Below are 16,098 nucleotides of genomic sequence, written 5' to 3'. Positions count from 1 at the left end.
CACCGTTTCTGTCAATGGCAAAAGGGACATCAGTTGTGACAATTTCATAATTGCAGATCTGGCTGTACTGTGGGGAACAGTCCTCATCTATGGCTTCTACCTGCAGTATGCTGTCATAGATCTTCCCTTCTGTCACAGTGGCCTTATAAACACTTTCCTTGAAAGCTGGTGAAAATTCATTGACATCCTTTACCTGGATATGGACCACTGCCCTAAAACAGGTAAAGACACGCATCAAAGAGAAAAATGAATTTATCATGACACACCACTAACAGTTTGCTTTCAAAACACTTGTAAAGACTAACAATATATATATATATATATAACTATGCAAACATCTGCTAAAATAAGATATTGATTTTTTTTTATGATTAATTAACCCAATTTAATATTATAACATGGCACTAGATTTTTTTCCTAGTGCTTTTAGGGAGAGGGCTTCATGTACTGCCTATTAAACTCTGACTGCCTCTTAAAATGGAACCCAGCAGAAAGTCAGTGATACAATTCCAGTGTAAGATGAATTAATAAGCAAAAAAAGAGGAAAATAATTACAGTACTCTGACATACTTACTACCTGAAAATGTCCAGTTATGAGCATTCTTCAATGTGAAATATGCTGATTATAATTATCTATTGTTTTCATCTGTTTTCTTTAAGGGTCAGACATAACAGGCATTTAACATTTAATAAGCAAACTCTAAAGGCCTTCCTCTGAAAGAATTTGCTCTGGTTTGATAGGAGAGTGACAAGAGAAGTGAAGGGACTTTCTAGATCAACAGCAGAGCCAGAAGTAAAAGTTGTGACCCCAGACAGCCTAGCTTAGGGTGGAGTTTACTATAAAAACCACTATAAGAAAGTGTAATATAGTCTGATCCTAGTGGGCCAGATTTCATCTGGTCAGGATTAGGCCAAAATTTTCCACAAATGGAATGTACTAACTTGCTACTGATGTGTGAAGGAAAAACATAATAAAAATTTAATAATATGAAGCAAAACCAATTTATGTGACTTGATGGTTATCTGATATTGCAGGCTTCCTTCTAAATGTGTGTTCTTTTAAGATATCCCGAAAGAGTTCAGCATGCATTACAGAGCTAATTAAATTTTTTAATTGTCATTTGTCCTGAATGAGCAAAAGGAAGAATGATTACAATTAATCATTTATTTAAATAGCTCTCAGCAAAATGAACAATTTGTACAGCAGTTATGCATCTACACGAGTTAAATTCATCTTTCATGACAAATGGTCCAGAGTTTGCTTTCACAATCTGAAAGAGAAAAAAGGCTTTGCACCACTTAAGCTTATGCAGGGAATTGGCTCCATAGTAAAAAGTACCACTTACAAACCTTCAGTACCTCCATCTTCTAGAGGATTTGAATTCCCCTGAGATTCGCTGTCCAAATGCTGAGGTTAGAAATGAACTGTGCGAAGGCATGACTGCTGCAGCTTATACACATGCAAACAGCAGGGAAAAAGGGCAGTTTCTCTTTTCTTACTTTTTGAAGTGAGATAGAAAACCTATATAGAATTTGTAATAATTGATTAAAAGCTAGCTTCCATGTCTCAGATGATCTGTTTAGTCAATGTATTTAATGTGAAAGTAAGAATAGAAAAACAAACCAGAACTGAGATGTATTTCTCCACTTGAACAGGATCCTATCAAAAACTGCAACTGGACCACTGCAGAATGGATCAAATAGCAGGAAGCAAAAAAAAAAAAAAATGCTAAAAGAAAATGGAACTAAAAGTGAATGGACTATTGCAATAATAGCTCATCTTGGTTTTATTTGCTTTCTACCTTATTACATTATAAAACGAAGCCTTTCAATCTGACCTGTACTTTAGAGCAAATGTATGCCAAAGTAGGGGAAGGAGGAAAAAAAAATATCATTTTCACCCACTTGTGAGATTTCTTCCAGTTTGTTCCACTTGATCCCGACCCACAGTCATAGGCTTGGATGATGAATGTATATTCCTTCTGCAGTTCACAGTCAATAGGACTTTTTGCTCGAAGACGACCTTCTCCAGATGTCTTGTTTAGCACAACAGCTTCAAAGGGCATTTCTTGTCCATGGATTTTAAAAGCACAGATTTCACCTGTGAGGAAGAGCACAAAACAATCATAACCAGGGAGGTCTAAGTTTTATGCACTAGAGTGACACTGGAGAAGTTAGCACTCATTTCTATTTCGGTTGCTGTTCCAAATGGGGAAGTACAGATTCAGGCATCAGTTTAAAATACATCCCCAAGGGCCATTTGGCCACATGCTCAACTAGTGTCATGTGGTGAACGTAGCTCTGGTCAGGTACTTTCCTCTTCCTTTGTCATTCCTGAATGGTTTCTAGAAGCCCTAGAAACATTTCCCAAAACATGGTATTAACTTAAATGTTGGGCTAAATTATTTTGCAAGACTGTATTCAGCTGAAGAAAACATCAGAAAGAAAAATAGAGAATATTTCATAGGTAGTCTTTTCAACTGCTGTCACTCCTCCCTTTAGCCACTTGAGCTGTCAGGTGGTAGCACATGTCCAGATTCTTGCAGTTTAGTTTCCCAGCTGTGAGAAAACTAATGATGCAGAACATGGGCACATTCAAAATATATCTTGCTTTATTTACAGACATATATCATTTTTGGAAAAGATGCAGTTGAAAGAACACAGATGTGTGTCCCCTTTGGACACCTCAGTCACCTCCCCACATTCACACACAGATACATGAATGCCGCGCCTTGGCAGCAGCTCACTCTGCCTCCAAACTGCCTCCTGGTATAATAGATCTGTAGTTTCTCTCAGAGGAATGCTAGTAACAAAATGGATGATATGGCAAGGACTGAAAAAATTGATTTGGACACAAAAGACAACATAAAAGGTCTTGTGAGATTATGAATCTGGAAGGGGGAAAAAAAAACCTCCACAGTTCCTGGTGATCTTTTTTTTAATCCTTCATACTGAAGGCAAGGATAAGCATGCTGAATTTAGCCACTCCAGAATCTAACTTTAAAAATGAAATATTTATACAAAGACCAGTGTGGCTTAAATATTTTTATGACATATTAAACACATACTCTTTTATGAGCAAGTCACTCTTGGGACATGCATTATAGATTCAAAGCTGTCTCCCACTCACATAATCCTTTTCTATTTATTTCCAATTTACAGTTGCAGTCTTTTGGAAATCTCCTTGACAATCATATCTGAGTCAAATGCCAAATTCTAAATTAACTCAGTACCTATGACCTCTAGTTCAGGTCTGGCTCCTCTCTCTCTTTTGCTTTTAGAATATACTGTGTATTTTTAGAGAAATGAGTAGACAGTGACTTTATAAAAGGGCTGGAGTTCATAACTCGTATTATGTCTGAGAAAGAAAAAAATAAGGAGGTGTGTGTGGGGGGTTAAGATTAGGTACACTTAGAGTGTAAGCACAGGCTATGTAGGATTTTCCCTCGACTACCAACCAGTATGTTTCCCTTTATTATAACAGGCACTGAAACTAAGCTCAGCTACTTACTGCTGACATTTAGGCAGATGAATCCCACAGTTAACAACTGCAATCAATCCTATCAGTGTCTTTACAGGATCAGCACATAATTGTTTTAGTGATTATGAGAAACTGGATAGATACATCAAGTATTTGCTTGGACATTTCCTTGATCCAACCCTGCACTCCAGTGAGAGGCATGAAATGTTGGTGTGGTTTCCTAAGACGGACAAAAAATGTGCTCTTTATCAGGTTCTTCTTCATTCACCCTCAATAAGCCCAAATATTTGGGGAAGATGGAATGGATTTTGCCCTGAAAATCAGATGCTGAAGAATACTTAGACTTCTCATACCCATGAAATTAGGCTGAAGTGAAACAGTTTCTTCAGCTCTGATTACAGACAATGATCATTAAATTTGTATCTTGATGTTGTCACATATAGCTTTGAAACACCCTGCAACTACAAAGTTAAACATTATGATAAAACTATATTATGGATTTAACTTTTGTTTTAACTGAATAAGAAAATAACAGTTAATGTAGGAAGTCTGATACAAAAATGCTATTTGTTGTGTCCTATAGCACTAGCCTTCATAGTTTCTTAACAACAAAGATTTCCTCAGCTGCACAATCCAACAGAAATCATGACTTCAGTGTTTTGTGTTTATTATTTTATTGACCCACTCTTTGATTGTAAACAACACAGCTTTTGGAGACATCCAGGCTTATTCTAAAAAAAAAATATAAATAACTCAAGGCAGAAAAAGGTTCTCTTAGCTGTAGTCTAAACATTTATCATTTTTTCAACTCCAAATGCAGAGGCCTGATGCAAAGCAATCACACGTGTGCTAACTGGCTTTCAGCAAATATTTAGAAGTCTCCATATCCAGTTCCTCTACCAGATATTCCAGCTTTAAATATAACACTAATTTTGTCTTTTATATCCCCATTTACCAAAGACAAAGTAATGACAGCTACATGGATATAAGAAGATATTTGTAAACACACTGCAAAAGCCCCATGTGCACCTCCAGATTCTGGATGTAGCACCCTATTTGTGTGAAAACAACAGCACCCACTTCTAACAAATAGGTAAAAATGTTTTTTAAAAGAAGGCTTCTATATCACTGTTTCCGATGAACGCTGCTAAAAAATGCAAATGTACAGTAACGGGCAAAACAGCAAAATATTAAGCTCTGTTTTTTGTTTCATTTGACTGAGTTTGGGAACAGGTGCATATAGGATTAGAGACCATAAAAATGGTAGTGGCAGTGCGGTGATAAAATAGGGATAAGTTAATAATGTCACAAAAAGGTAGAAGTACATCTGTGAAATCCTAAAGCAACTGCATCCAGAGTAGAGAGTCAATCTCTCTCCTCCCAAGGCCAGAAGGTATACCCAGAGGGTTCCCAATTGCTTCCTATAAAATCTTCTGGTTGCAGAGCTGAACTTCATTAAGAATTGCTGTATTTTTAATGTGTTTTAATTAAATTCTGTTTTCTTTTCAAATTATTCAGACTAGCATTGGCCATGAGCAGCTGTTAATTTTGAAGCCTACATTATTTTGAGGACTGTGGTAGAGATCTATGTTACTACTTCAGGGATAACAATATTATTTCTTCTGTAAAAGTTACAATAGCCTGAAAAAAGCTATTGACAGTTTATAATTTCTGAAATACAACCAACCAATCTTTTCCTGTTTAGAAATTGCTAAAGACAATGTTTCTTATTGAGCAACATTTATGTGCAAGATTTAGTGATTGTAAGACATAATCAACAAAATTGTATTATGAAGTGCTGCCTTCTTTATGCAAAGCAAAATTCATGCTTCTTTCAGTATAAATAAATTCCTCAGTGTTACTCCATTAACACTGACACAGAATTATTCACTCAAACTCAATTTCAGAAGTTCTAAAAAAAAAAATAAACTAAATGATTATTTTGGCTTTCACAGCTACCTTTGCTTTTTTTTTTTTGTTCAACTCTCATTACGCAGAAGACTTTGAGTGAGACGACAGAACCTCTGGCATTTGATTATTTTCATTAATAGTTAATAAAAGGCAACAGTTGTATGCAAAATTGGCAATCACCAAATGGCTAATTGTGTTAGCTTCAACAAGGCCAAATGCCAGGTCCTGCACTTGTGTCACAACAACTCCACGCACGCCGCAGGCCTGGAGAAGAGCGGCTTGAAAGCTGCCTAGCCGAAAAGAGCCTGGGGGTGTTGGTCAACAGCCATCTACACATGACCTAGTACATGCTCAAGTGTCTAAGAAGGACAACAGAATTCTGGCCTGGATCAAGAATTGTGTGGTCAGCAGAAGTAGGGAAGTGATTGTCCCTCTGCCCAGTACCGGTGAGGCTACACCTTGAGTACTGTGTTCAGTTTTGGGGCCATCACAAGGACATTGAGGTGTTGAGAGTGTGTCCAAAAAGCAGCAACAAAGCTGGTCAGAGGTCTAGAGCACAAGTCCTGTGAATAACACCTAAGGGAACTGGGGTTGTTTAGTCTGGGAAAAAAAAAAAAGGGGCTCTGGACAGACCTTGTCACTCTCTACAATTACCTGGAAAGAGGTTCATAGTGAGGAAGGCGTTGGTGTCTTCTCCCAACTAACAAGTGAGAGAACAAATGTAAACAACCTCAGTTTGTGCCAAGGAAGATGAAATATCAGGAAAAATTTCTTCCCTGAAAGGGTTGTCAATCCCTGAACATGCTGCACAGGGAAGTGGTGGGAGTCACCATCCCCGGAAGGATTTAAAAGTCATGTAGATGTGGTGCTGAGGGACACAGTTAAGTGGTGACTTGGCAGTGCTGGGTTAATGGTTGGACTTGGTGATCTTAAAGGTATTTTCCAACCTAAATGATTCTATGACTAACTTCAGCTAGAGTTTACTGGATGTTCTTTCCTCTCCATCAGTCTTATGATTGCTTATGCAGTAGGGTTTACACAACTGCATTTAGGACATGTCTCTGTGTGTGAATGCATGCACATATATTTGTTCCTGTCATTAAGTCCCAAACAATTTGTTAATTTCAAACCTATTTTAAAAAGATGAGTTTCCAACAAGTGCTATAAAATTATGCAGCTGCACAATAGATGCTACAGAAATAGCGTGGAGGTGACAAAGAAGTCACATCTTACTAGACAGCAAACAGTCCACACAAAGACCTTGTAAAACCTCAGCAATAAGAAAAGCTTCAATTCTAACTCGCAATTTTTTGTACCAGTAAATCAAACATGAAGCTCAAACCTGCAGGAAAGCAGGCTTCATTAGTTCACAACTGACATAATTACTCATTTATATTCATATCCCATTCTGATTTTATTAGTCTCTAGCCTTTTATTATAATTTCTATGTGTGTTTTTTTCCAAATGAGAAAAATCAACATAGCTGATCATTTATTGAGAATAAAGGCTGCGTCTTTATGCTTCCTGAGCTGAGCACAGGCTCCCCAAAAGATCTTGAAGTGTCCAAGAATCAAAGCTATATTATCACACACAGATCCACTCACACCTCAGCATAGAAACATACTCCATTCAGGAGAGATGCATCTTGAGTTTCAGACTGAAGAACAGAGACAGGAATGCCATGATCAAGGCATCACTGTGACCTCTGACGACTTCCATATGAATGATAACAACACTGCTTGAAGTGTGTACTTCAAGAACTTGATTACACTAAACAGATCCATCACATCATAACAAAGGTGTCTGACAGCCATCAGTGACAAACCTTCCACAATATGGCGCAATTACATTTCTGAGAACTCTTGTATGCTATATACAATTAGATTTCCGAGAACTTGATAAAATGTGTAAATTTGCTTGTGGATGTCACTTTTTAGTTTCCTAAAGGACTTAAACCACTTGTCAATGAAATTGAAGTACTTTTAGACTCAATCAAATTTCAATCTTTAATCCTTTACATGTGCTCTCTTTGCATGTAGAAAGACACCCAAACACAGGCATACTGCTCTTTGATCACCAAAGATCTCTGGTGGAAGTTGGATGGAAATGCAGTTAGGACTGCAACTCAGCCCTGTGTCTGTCCTCTCAGAAATGCAGCATGAACCCACTACATGCAGTCCATGTTAGGGTTGTCAATAAGATTATTTAAGGGTTGCTGTTTCTCTTGTTTTTAATCCAGCCTTCCAGGATAACAACTGTACACTGGTTTCTCTGCTGGAATCCTGCAAATATCGCCTGCAGTGCAGAGCTGCCAACCTTTTGCACGTCTCTGTGCCACTGGGAAGGTCTACTACTTTGACAAGCTTTTCTATCATAAACTGTAGCTACTGTTTAAGTAATTACAGAACAGAGAAGACTGCATTTTGAGGGAAGAAAGGGTATTTGGGAAAAGGGGGCAAAATTATCGTTAGACATGTAACATATCTTTAAGGAGTAAAAAAAAAAAAATAAATAAAATAAAATTAAGCAAGGCAGTAACTACTACGTATGCTTTTCCAGCTCACTGAAGTCAATGCTATTACACTCATGCTGAAATAATAAAATACAGGAAGTAATACTAAAATAATAAACTGAGGGAGATGTTCATATCTTAATAAAATAGTAAAATTACTATTTGCTCATATCTAATTTTATGGGAAACAACCTCTGCAAAGCAAGAGCATAAATCCACTGTTACGCTTCCTAGTCTCTGGATGTGAAACTGCAAAGTGGAGGAAACCACACTTCCACTTCAAGTGATTCATTGTTGCCATAAGCTCAATTCAAATGAACTAGATTTCATTCTTCTGCTGAAGCAGAGACAATTCCTCAGCATAGAAAGATAGTTCTGTGGGTAGCATATAAGCAAGCAGCCATATCTTTCTTCCTAGTTCCATGATAAGTTTCCCAGGGAAATCATTTAGGCCACGAAGGCACTGAGCAGTGAAACACCTGAAAAAAAATGCTCCACGATTTTGTTTCAATAAGCTTGTTAAAAAAAATGCAATTTTTATGGTCATGCTCTGATACATGACCATGTTGGTCTGCTGGAAATTAAACTACCACTCTTGTGCACTCAGATCTGCACAGAGAACTTTGTATTCCAGCTTAAATCATGAAGAATTGATACATGTTTATATGAAGAAGACTGCAACAAATACTGAGGTGTGTCAGAAAAAATATGTAACAAGGAGATAAAGGTTTATGCACATAAAGATGTGATTAAGTAATGATTATACAGTATTTGAACAGCCCCTATTTCAAAACACAGAAATATATTGTCATTTGTTCCTTCCATCAATCAAACATTAAATTAACATTCCATTTTCAGCAACCTCTAACACTTCTTAATATTTTCTTATTTCTGAAGTCTGCAAGACTCAAGAGAGAAAGCAAGCAAGAAGATATGATTTAAGAACAGTAAGAAAAAAACTATATAATTATAATCAATATATGGAGCTCCTCTAACAGCGTAAGACTTTTGTTAACCACACTGCATGCTTACAAGTATCTTGTGGATTCAGCAGTGTAGATGAGTGTCACACCACACAACACATGGAAGCAGCTGCCCCGTTTAGCTACAGTGCTGTAAGGCACAGCACAGTCTCTTGAGCAGTTACACGATCATTACTGAGAAATATTTCACTTCCCATTTTTCAGACTACTGCATTAAAATGAACTATTTGAAATATAATCCTGCAACTGTGCAGTTAAAGATGCAAAAATGCAATTAATAAAATGAACTTTATCCTACAGAAGCTAAGTGTAGCATAATTATTCGGTTCCCAACTGGGTCATTTTCTGATTTACTTTTTCATGTGTCAATAACAGCCATCAACACATGTATAAATTGTCATCTTCACACACACTACCTGCATTATCTCACTAGTGTTCACTTGAGTCTGCAACATTTGCACTCAGTGACAGAAGATTTGCTGCTACTGCAGATGAAACATCTCATTGCTTCAGTCATCTTTCAATAAACACAGAAGCCCAGATGCTACCACTGCCCTAATTCCACATCTGTATCTGAAAGATGGATCATGAAGCTATTTCACCTCTAGATGAGAGAGATCTATACTGAGAGAAATAGGAGACAACTGGCCTAGTGAGGCACTGACCCATTTTACTGTGTATAACCTTTGAAAAAAGTGAGCCTATTTCTCTGAGAGAACTAGAGGCCTCTATATGTAAGATTAAAAAGATTACAATCCTTGCAATCATTTCTATCCACTAAGTATTGCTGAGCTGTTAAAGGGTACATGCTAATAAAATAAAGTATGCAATGATATATAATATAACTAGAACTTCAAATTAAATAAAGACCTAGGATTAGGAATGTTGGATAGCAAATATGTACCTGCTTACAGAATTCCTACAGCATGGAAGGCAAACCTAACACAAATATTTTCATCAGCAGGATAGGTGCACCAGCATGACGTGCTAGATCTGGATTCCTTGTGAGACATACAGAGATAAAGAAGACAACAGTGCCATGTTCCACTCAGATGCAAATCTCAGCAGCTGTCATTCTATTGAAGACTCTGCAGACTGACAGAAAAACTTAGTTTTTAACACCTTTCCCTGGGGTCCTTTATCAAGGTAGACAATTTCTGAAATAATGCTTGGAAAATGTTGCATTTATTAAAATTATTCCCCTGAATAATTCTGAGTGTATTCTTTTGGGGTATAGTTGGCTATTTCAAAGCACATACTGAATGATCTGTTCATTTTTCTCTCTTTCCACTCAAAGGTATCAGTAAGCTTTACCTTGAGAATTATACCAGGAACTGAGGACGTACTGGAAGCAATATACTTGACCATACAAATCAAAGGAGAAGCAAACACTAGGAGGTAAGGCTATCTTGTAAAAATACTAACCACAAAATAATTCCAAACAGGAAACTACTATTGAACTCCACAGAAAAGTAAGACAGGTGTAAAAAGATTGACTACAGGCTGTTATCAATAGGCCTGTGTCCTCCTTCCATCATGCCAACATTTTGAGGTAGTCATTCATCTCCCTTTTTTCTCAGATCTGTAATTTGAAAGATCAGGTTGACGATAATGGAATGCCATTAAAAAGTATGACAGAAACACCTGAGAGCAATGTGTGTCATTTGAGGCCATGTGCAAACGGGATTCTGCAGACAGCTGGATGCCCACAGCTCTAAGCTAGAAGCCAAGTAGTCACATGAATATGGAGCTGTGCTGAAATGAACAGGTGCCCATTCCTGCCTGTGCGAATGGTAGAAAGCCTGGAGAGACAGCACTCAGCATGTAAGACATAAGAAACACCTGCAAAGTCCTCCTGTGATTTTTACTTTTTCAAATTAAGTGAGGACAAAAATAGTGAATTTTTATGAGAATTTTCTCCAAAGTGTGTATGCAGACATGTTAGGTTTGCAAAAAATAAGCATTAAAGAGGTATAGTGCAAAATCCTGGTGGATAACTGTGGATTTTTCTTGGCATTGGCAGCCTGTGAAGCAAGATAAAAGGGAAGTTATGCAGTTTGGGTCTTTTCACTGGCTCCTAAACTTTTGTTAACATGCACAATAGAATATGTCACACATGTTAGGTATTTCAGGACTAGTTCATCCTGTGCCCATAAAACACACCTAAGAGAGCAAGGGGTTAGGAAAGGAGTAAAGTGCTTACACATCCCCAAGTTTTCACTCAGCTGTTTACTCTGCATTGCCTCTTCCTACAGAAGCAGATTAAATAAAAAGCTTAGGAAAATTAATTCACTCTTGGCATGGAGCCTGGGCACAAGGGTTTAATCTGTCCATCCTGCAGACCTGCAGTAAAGTAGAGCACTGAATTTAATTGTTACAAGAGTGCCATATGGTTCCTCCTAATCATGGCTTTTTTCCATTTGTTTTTACTTCCACTTGTTCAAATAATCTGAAATATTAAGCTCCAAGTGTGAAGTCATAATTTGGATTGAATCTTTAGACATGATGAATTACTTTGGACACGAATGCTTCTACTACAAAGCATCAAAACAAATGAGAAAACATAGTCAGATGCTTTTTGTAAAAGCGTCTGGCCTTTTGTCAAAACAGAAATCACACAGTGAAGAAAGTAAATTCATCAAAAGAAAAAGTTAATGCAGTTCTCTCACTAGAAGATCATTTGTACTCTAATTTGTGGGGACACTTAGAATTGCTAGTATTATTTCTAAAAAAATATATGCAGCTTAACTTATTCCTCTGAGTCTTACAATCCTTTTTTTTTCTTATTTTCTTCCTGTCCCATCCCTCCTAACCCCCATTTCTTTTCTTCTGTAGAGTTTATTTCCTACCATGCCTTTATGAAGATAAGTATTGGTGCCATTTTATACTGGGCTGTTCTTAAGCATACGGTTGCTCCCCTGGCCATCAGCAATAAGTAATCAAATGACTCTGCTGACCATAGTTCAGTCAATAAATAGCAGCATTTTTATGCTGAAAAGGTTTAGCAGTGAATTTGCAGTTCATGAGAAAGCCTGGGGTTTGGTTATAGAAATTGAAGAGAGACTCCCCACCAAGACTCTGCACAGAGCTGCCTTAACCTGCTAAAACTTAATATTTTACACATTCGGGGTATGAGAACCTCAGCTATGTGAGCTGCCTGCTTCCTAGCTCCAGAGCTGCCCTTGAGCAGCAACTGCTACTTGAGATTTTGTTCCTTACTTCAAACTTTTGACTCTGCTAATAACAGTGCAAAAAGTTAAGCAGTACAAATTCTCGGACTCTTCTGAGACGATAACTTACACCTACAAGAAAGCTGGGGAGGGACTTTTTAGGATTTCAGGTAGTGATAAGACTAGGGGGTATGGAATAAGGCTGGAAGTGGATAGATTCAGACTAGATGGGAGGAAGAAGTTCTTCCCCATGAGAGTGGTGAGAGCCTGGAATGGGTTGTCCAGGGAGGTGGTTGAGGCCCCATCCCTGGAGGTGTTTAAGGTCAGGCTGGATGAGGCTCTGGCCAGCCTGATCTAGTGTGAGGTGTCCCTGCCCATGGCAGGGGGTTGGAACAAGATTATCTTTGTGGTCCCTTCCAACCCTGACTGATTCTATGATTCTACTCAGCCTTCAGTAAGATTCTGCGTGTTACTGCAGGACTGTCAGCCAGAACAGAAACAGATTTATACTCTTAGTGATATGAAAATAACTATACCGGATCTACAAACTGTGTCCGCAAGCATTCCACAGTAAAAATACAGACTCTGTCATTTTTAAGATTTTACAAGGGGATATCTTGTGCATATTAATTGTTCAGTAAGGCAAGGAGGCTTGTTTTTCAAACAGTAAATTCAAAGCCACAGTGAGCTCAGCATGCTGGCTTTGTGCTGCTTTAGCATCTAACACAGTAGAAAACCTATTTATTTGCTGTATCTCTTAGATGTTACCCTATTTGTTGGCTTCATCTTTTCTCTTGAGCAGGAGCTCTCCAGAGGGCATCAGTCATATTATTCAGCAGCTTTGATGATGTTAGCTTTTTTCCCAATGTGAAATTAAAAACCATTTGAAACTTCTCATGTAACTGAGCCACATCAAAATAGTTGTTTCCAGAGAAAGGTCAGATATTCAATTCAGTCATCTCACAAACTCGATCAGCACTGCAGAAATGGCAGAACTATCAAAACAGCTACAAAATACTTCTACTTCAGTAAAACTGTATTTTTTATAAATCATACTTTTACCAGCTCCAGTATAAATATTTAATGGCTTTGCTTTTTCTCTTTGAGTTCTGCTCCCCCCTTGCTGCCCTTTTCTGGGTATGTTAGTCTGGGTGCTGTTCATGACATCGTATCCAGCCGCATTTTGTGCCTTTTTATTTTAACCTTTCAGAAAGAAAGTGCTTCCTTGCTTCTTGACGCACGTGACAGACTGGCAATGCTAGTCATTCTGAGAACATGTAGCACACATCATAAGATCATAATGGGTCTGAGACTTCATCCTTGGATTTAATCCCTACTCTCTAGGAATTTCTAATCACTAGAGTTCTTGTCCTCAAACATACAGATGATCTTGTGAACATTTCAGTATCTGGGGATGTAGCAGAGGTTATTCCCCCGCCTTCTGTCTCAAATCAACACCTGAATAAGTCACTTGTTCTTCACAGAAAACTGAAATCCTGAGACCCATGCACACAGGTATGACTAAAAGAGGACTAAATTCAATAAAAGTATTTCAGTTGCATCTCTGCTCTGAAGTGTTCTGGATCTATTCCTTTAATTTATTTAAAAACCTTTTCTTGTTTTGGCATATTTTGCCAATGACACTTACTAAGAAGTAAGATTTCTATGGGAGTTTTGAAAGGTATTAATTTAATTACAGACATAAATGTTTGCAGAGCCAGCCCTTTTGCTTTTTGAGCAAATGAGATACTACATTAAAAAAAAAAAAAAAGAAAGAAAAAGATGACTACCTGCAAATACAGTTGAAGTAAAATAATACAACCTGGCTCTTAGTGATTAGGTACAAAATTTTCCTTGATTTCAAAGGCAAAAAGCAATCCCTTGCTGAGTAAAGGTAAAATCCATAACTGCTAATGGCCAAATTATCCTTGATTAACTGAAGCACAAGAAAACTAAGCCTTGTAGTACACAAAGGAACACCGATCTCAAAGCTACCAGATGCTGTTATGTATAATATCAGAGATCTTGCTGAGAGAACTGATTGTTTTCCTACTTAGTCTATATTCCATCCCCATTTTCTCTCTACAAAGTGAACAACAAAGCCTATTTTTTATGCTTTGGAAGCTATGACTGAACCTTTCATTGCAATTTAATGTTTAATTTGAAATTAATGGAATGAAGGATGCAACTATTAAAATCCAACATGTGCAATATAAAGCAATAAAAATGTAACACCATGAAAATTGCACAATAATAAATCATTTCAGCAATTTAGGAAGTGCAAATAAATATCCACATAGTTTCTATTTAACTGCTTCTCAACAATGTAAAGAAACAAATCACATTTGCAGTTTCTGAAGTAAATTATAATAGTAATTTGAATATATCTGGTAGGAAACACAAACAAAGTATTTTATCAAGATGTAAAGTTGTTTCAAAGCCATTTTTGAGGTTAACACTAGACACTGTTTTGAGGTATTGCATTTACATTATCATGACTGGACAAACAGAATTGGACTGGCTGTAGCAGTACTACTTTGTGAATGTTTGGCTCTAGCCCTGGAAAGCAAACGCTGCGTCAGCACAGTTTTTAGAACAAGTATTTACAGTCTTGAACTGTCCAATGACAAATGGTTTTCTGGGAGGAGGAATTGACAAGTGTCTTGTCAGGCTTTTACTGAAAACAGCTTCTCTGTTGGCCTTGCCATGAAAATGCCTATATATTTTGCAACATTTTGATTCATTTAAAAATTATTATTCTCTCCGTGAATATAGTGCAAAGTTGTCTTCAGCTAGTGGTAATGTAATCTTAACTGGTGTGTTGTGTTTACTGAAAAGTCATACCTGCTTGCTATCATGATACAAACTGTTTACTGTTTCTCCTCCTTCTATTAGTCCTGCAGAACATAACTAAAACCAAGTGAACTGGATCATGCTTCTTGCACATAACTAAAGGCTTTTTTCCTAAAAGCCTAATTTCTGGATACATTGAGTAACTATTCATACTCTGGACTTCACTGGAAACTGCAGGTGGTTACAAAGGCTAAAAATCAGTCCATCTGTCATAACCATGCTTGAGTAAAATAAGTATTTTTACATGCAGACACATGTGGAAGATAGAGAGATCAACCACTTGTCAGTAAGAGACCAAGGAATCTTTATTCCCAGGAAATTTGTAGATAAAATGTTTTGTCCCTGTAAGACTGAGATAAATTTATAGAAGTCACACTTAGAAAAAGCTTACGTTTTGTTTGCAAAATGAATACATAGGAAAACAGTGGAACACAAAGAGGCACAAACAATGCACTTTAAGAACTGAGATAGGCTTTCCTTATTACATAGCTCTGTTTGTACCTGAGGCATTTTTGCAAAGTATCTCACAGGCTAAACTCTCCTTGAGGGAAATATGTCCCTGATCTCACCCATCTGGTGACCTCTGTTCCTCACAAGCCTTTCCGAGGCCATTCTACCACCACCACCAGAGAGGAAGACCATCGTGAAAAAATCGCTCATACACACACACACACACAAAAACCCCAAACCATTACAACAGTATTGGATAACCTGCAAGGAAGGCAACACATCGAAATTAAATCATACAGGGAAGCAGCCAGGCCTTTGCCTGTAGGACAGAGCTGCACACAATCAGATGATGTAGCCTAGCAAACACTTAGTAATGACTTGGAATCTGGACTGAGAATTGCCCACTCGCATACCCACTCGTCTTCCTGGCTGTTTCACAGGGCTCTGGGCATGGCACCATCTGTGGACCAGAAGGAACCAGAGAAACTTGGCAGGTAAATCTCACCAGAGTGAAGCTCTTCATAGAGTCCAAAATGGGTAATAAAAAATAGGCAGCCTCAACTGGTGAAAAAAGCAGCAACAACTTTCATCATCCTCCCAGTGCTGTGACATAATTAGTACATTACAACTGTCAGAATTACTTATCCAGATACTATGATAACTCACTTAGCATATTATAACTACTTAAACAGCCATAATTGTACAGAGATAAGCAGCCAAGTAACCCTTGAAGAATTT

The 16,098-nt window shown here is 37.6% G+C and overlaps 1 protein-coding gene across 1 annotated transcript in view; it reads right to left on the bottom strand.

Moving 5' to 3' along the window:
• CLSTN2 (calsyntenin 2) overlaps positions 1 to 16,098 on the bottom strand; it is a 216,624-nt gene that overhangs the window by 78,536 nt on the left and 121,990 nt on the right. The window contains exons 5-6 of the mRNA XM_054386167.1: positions 1,906 to 2,101; positions 4 to 212 (exon numbers count right to left, since the gene is read on the bottom strand). Coding sequence (XP_054242142.1) covers positions 4 to 212; positions 1,906 to 2,101 — 405 coding nt within the window. The remainder of the gene's footprint in view (positions 1 to 3; positions 213 to 1,905; positions 2,102 to 16,098) is intronic.

Source organism: Indicator indicator, chromosome 13 (genome assembly GCF_027791375.1).
Source record: "Indicator indicator isolate 239-I01 chromosome 13, UM_Iind_1.1, whole genome shotgun sequence".
NCBI classification, from domain to species: Eukaryota; Metazoa; Chordata; class Aves; order Piciformes; family Indicatoridae; genus Indicator; species Indicator indicator.
The sequence above is the reverse complement of the archived record's forward strand: the minus strand, read 5'-3'. Positions and strand labels throughout refer to the sequence as shown.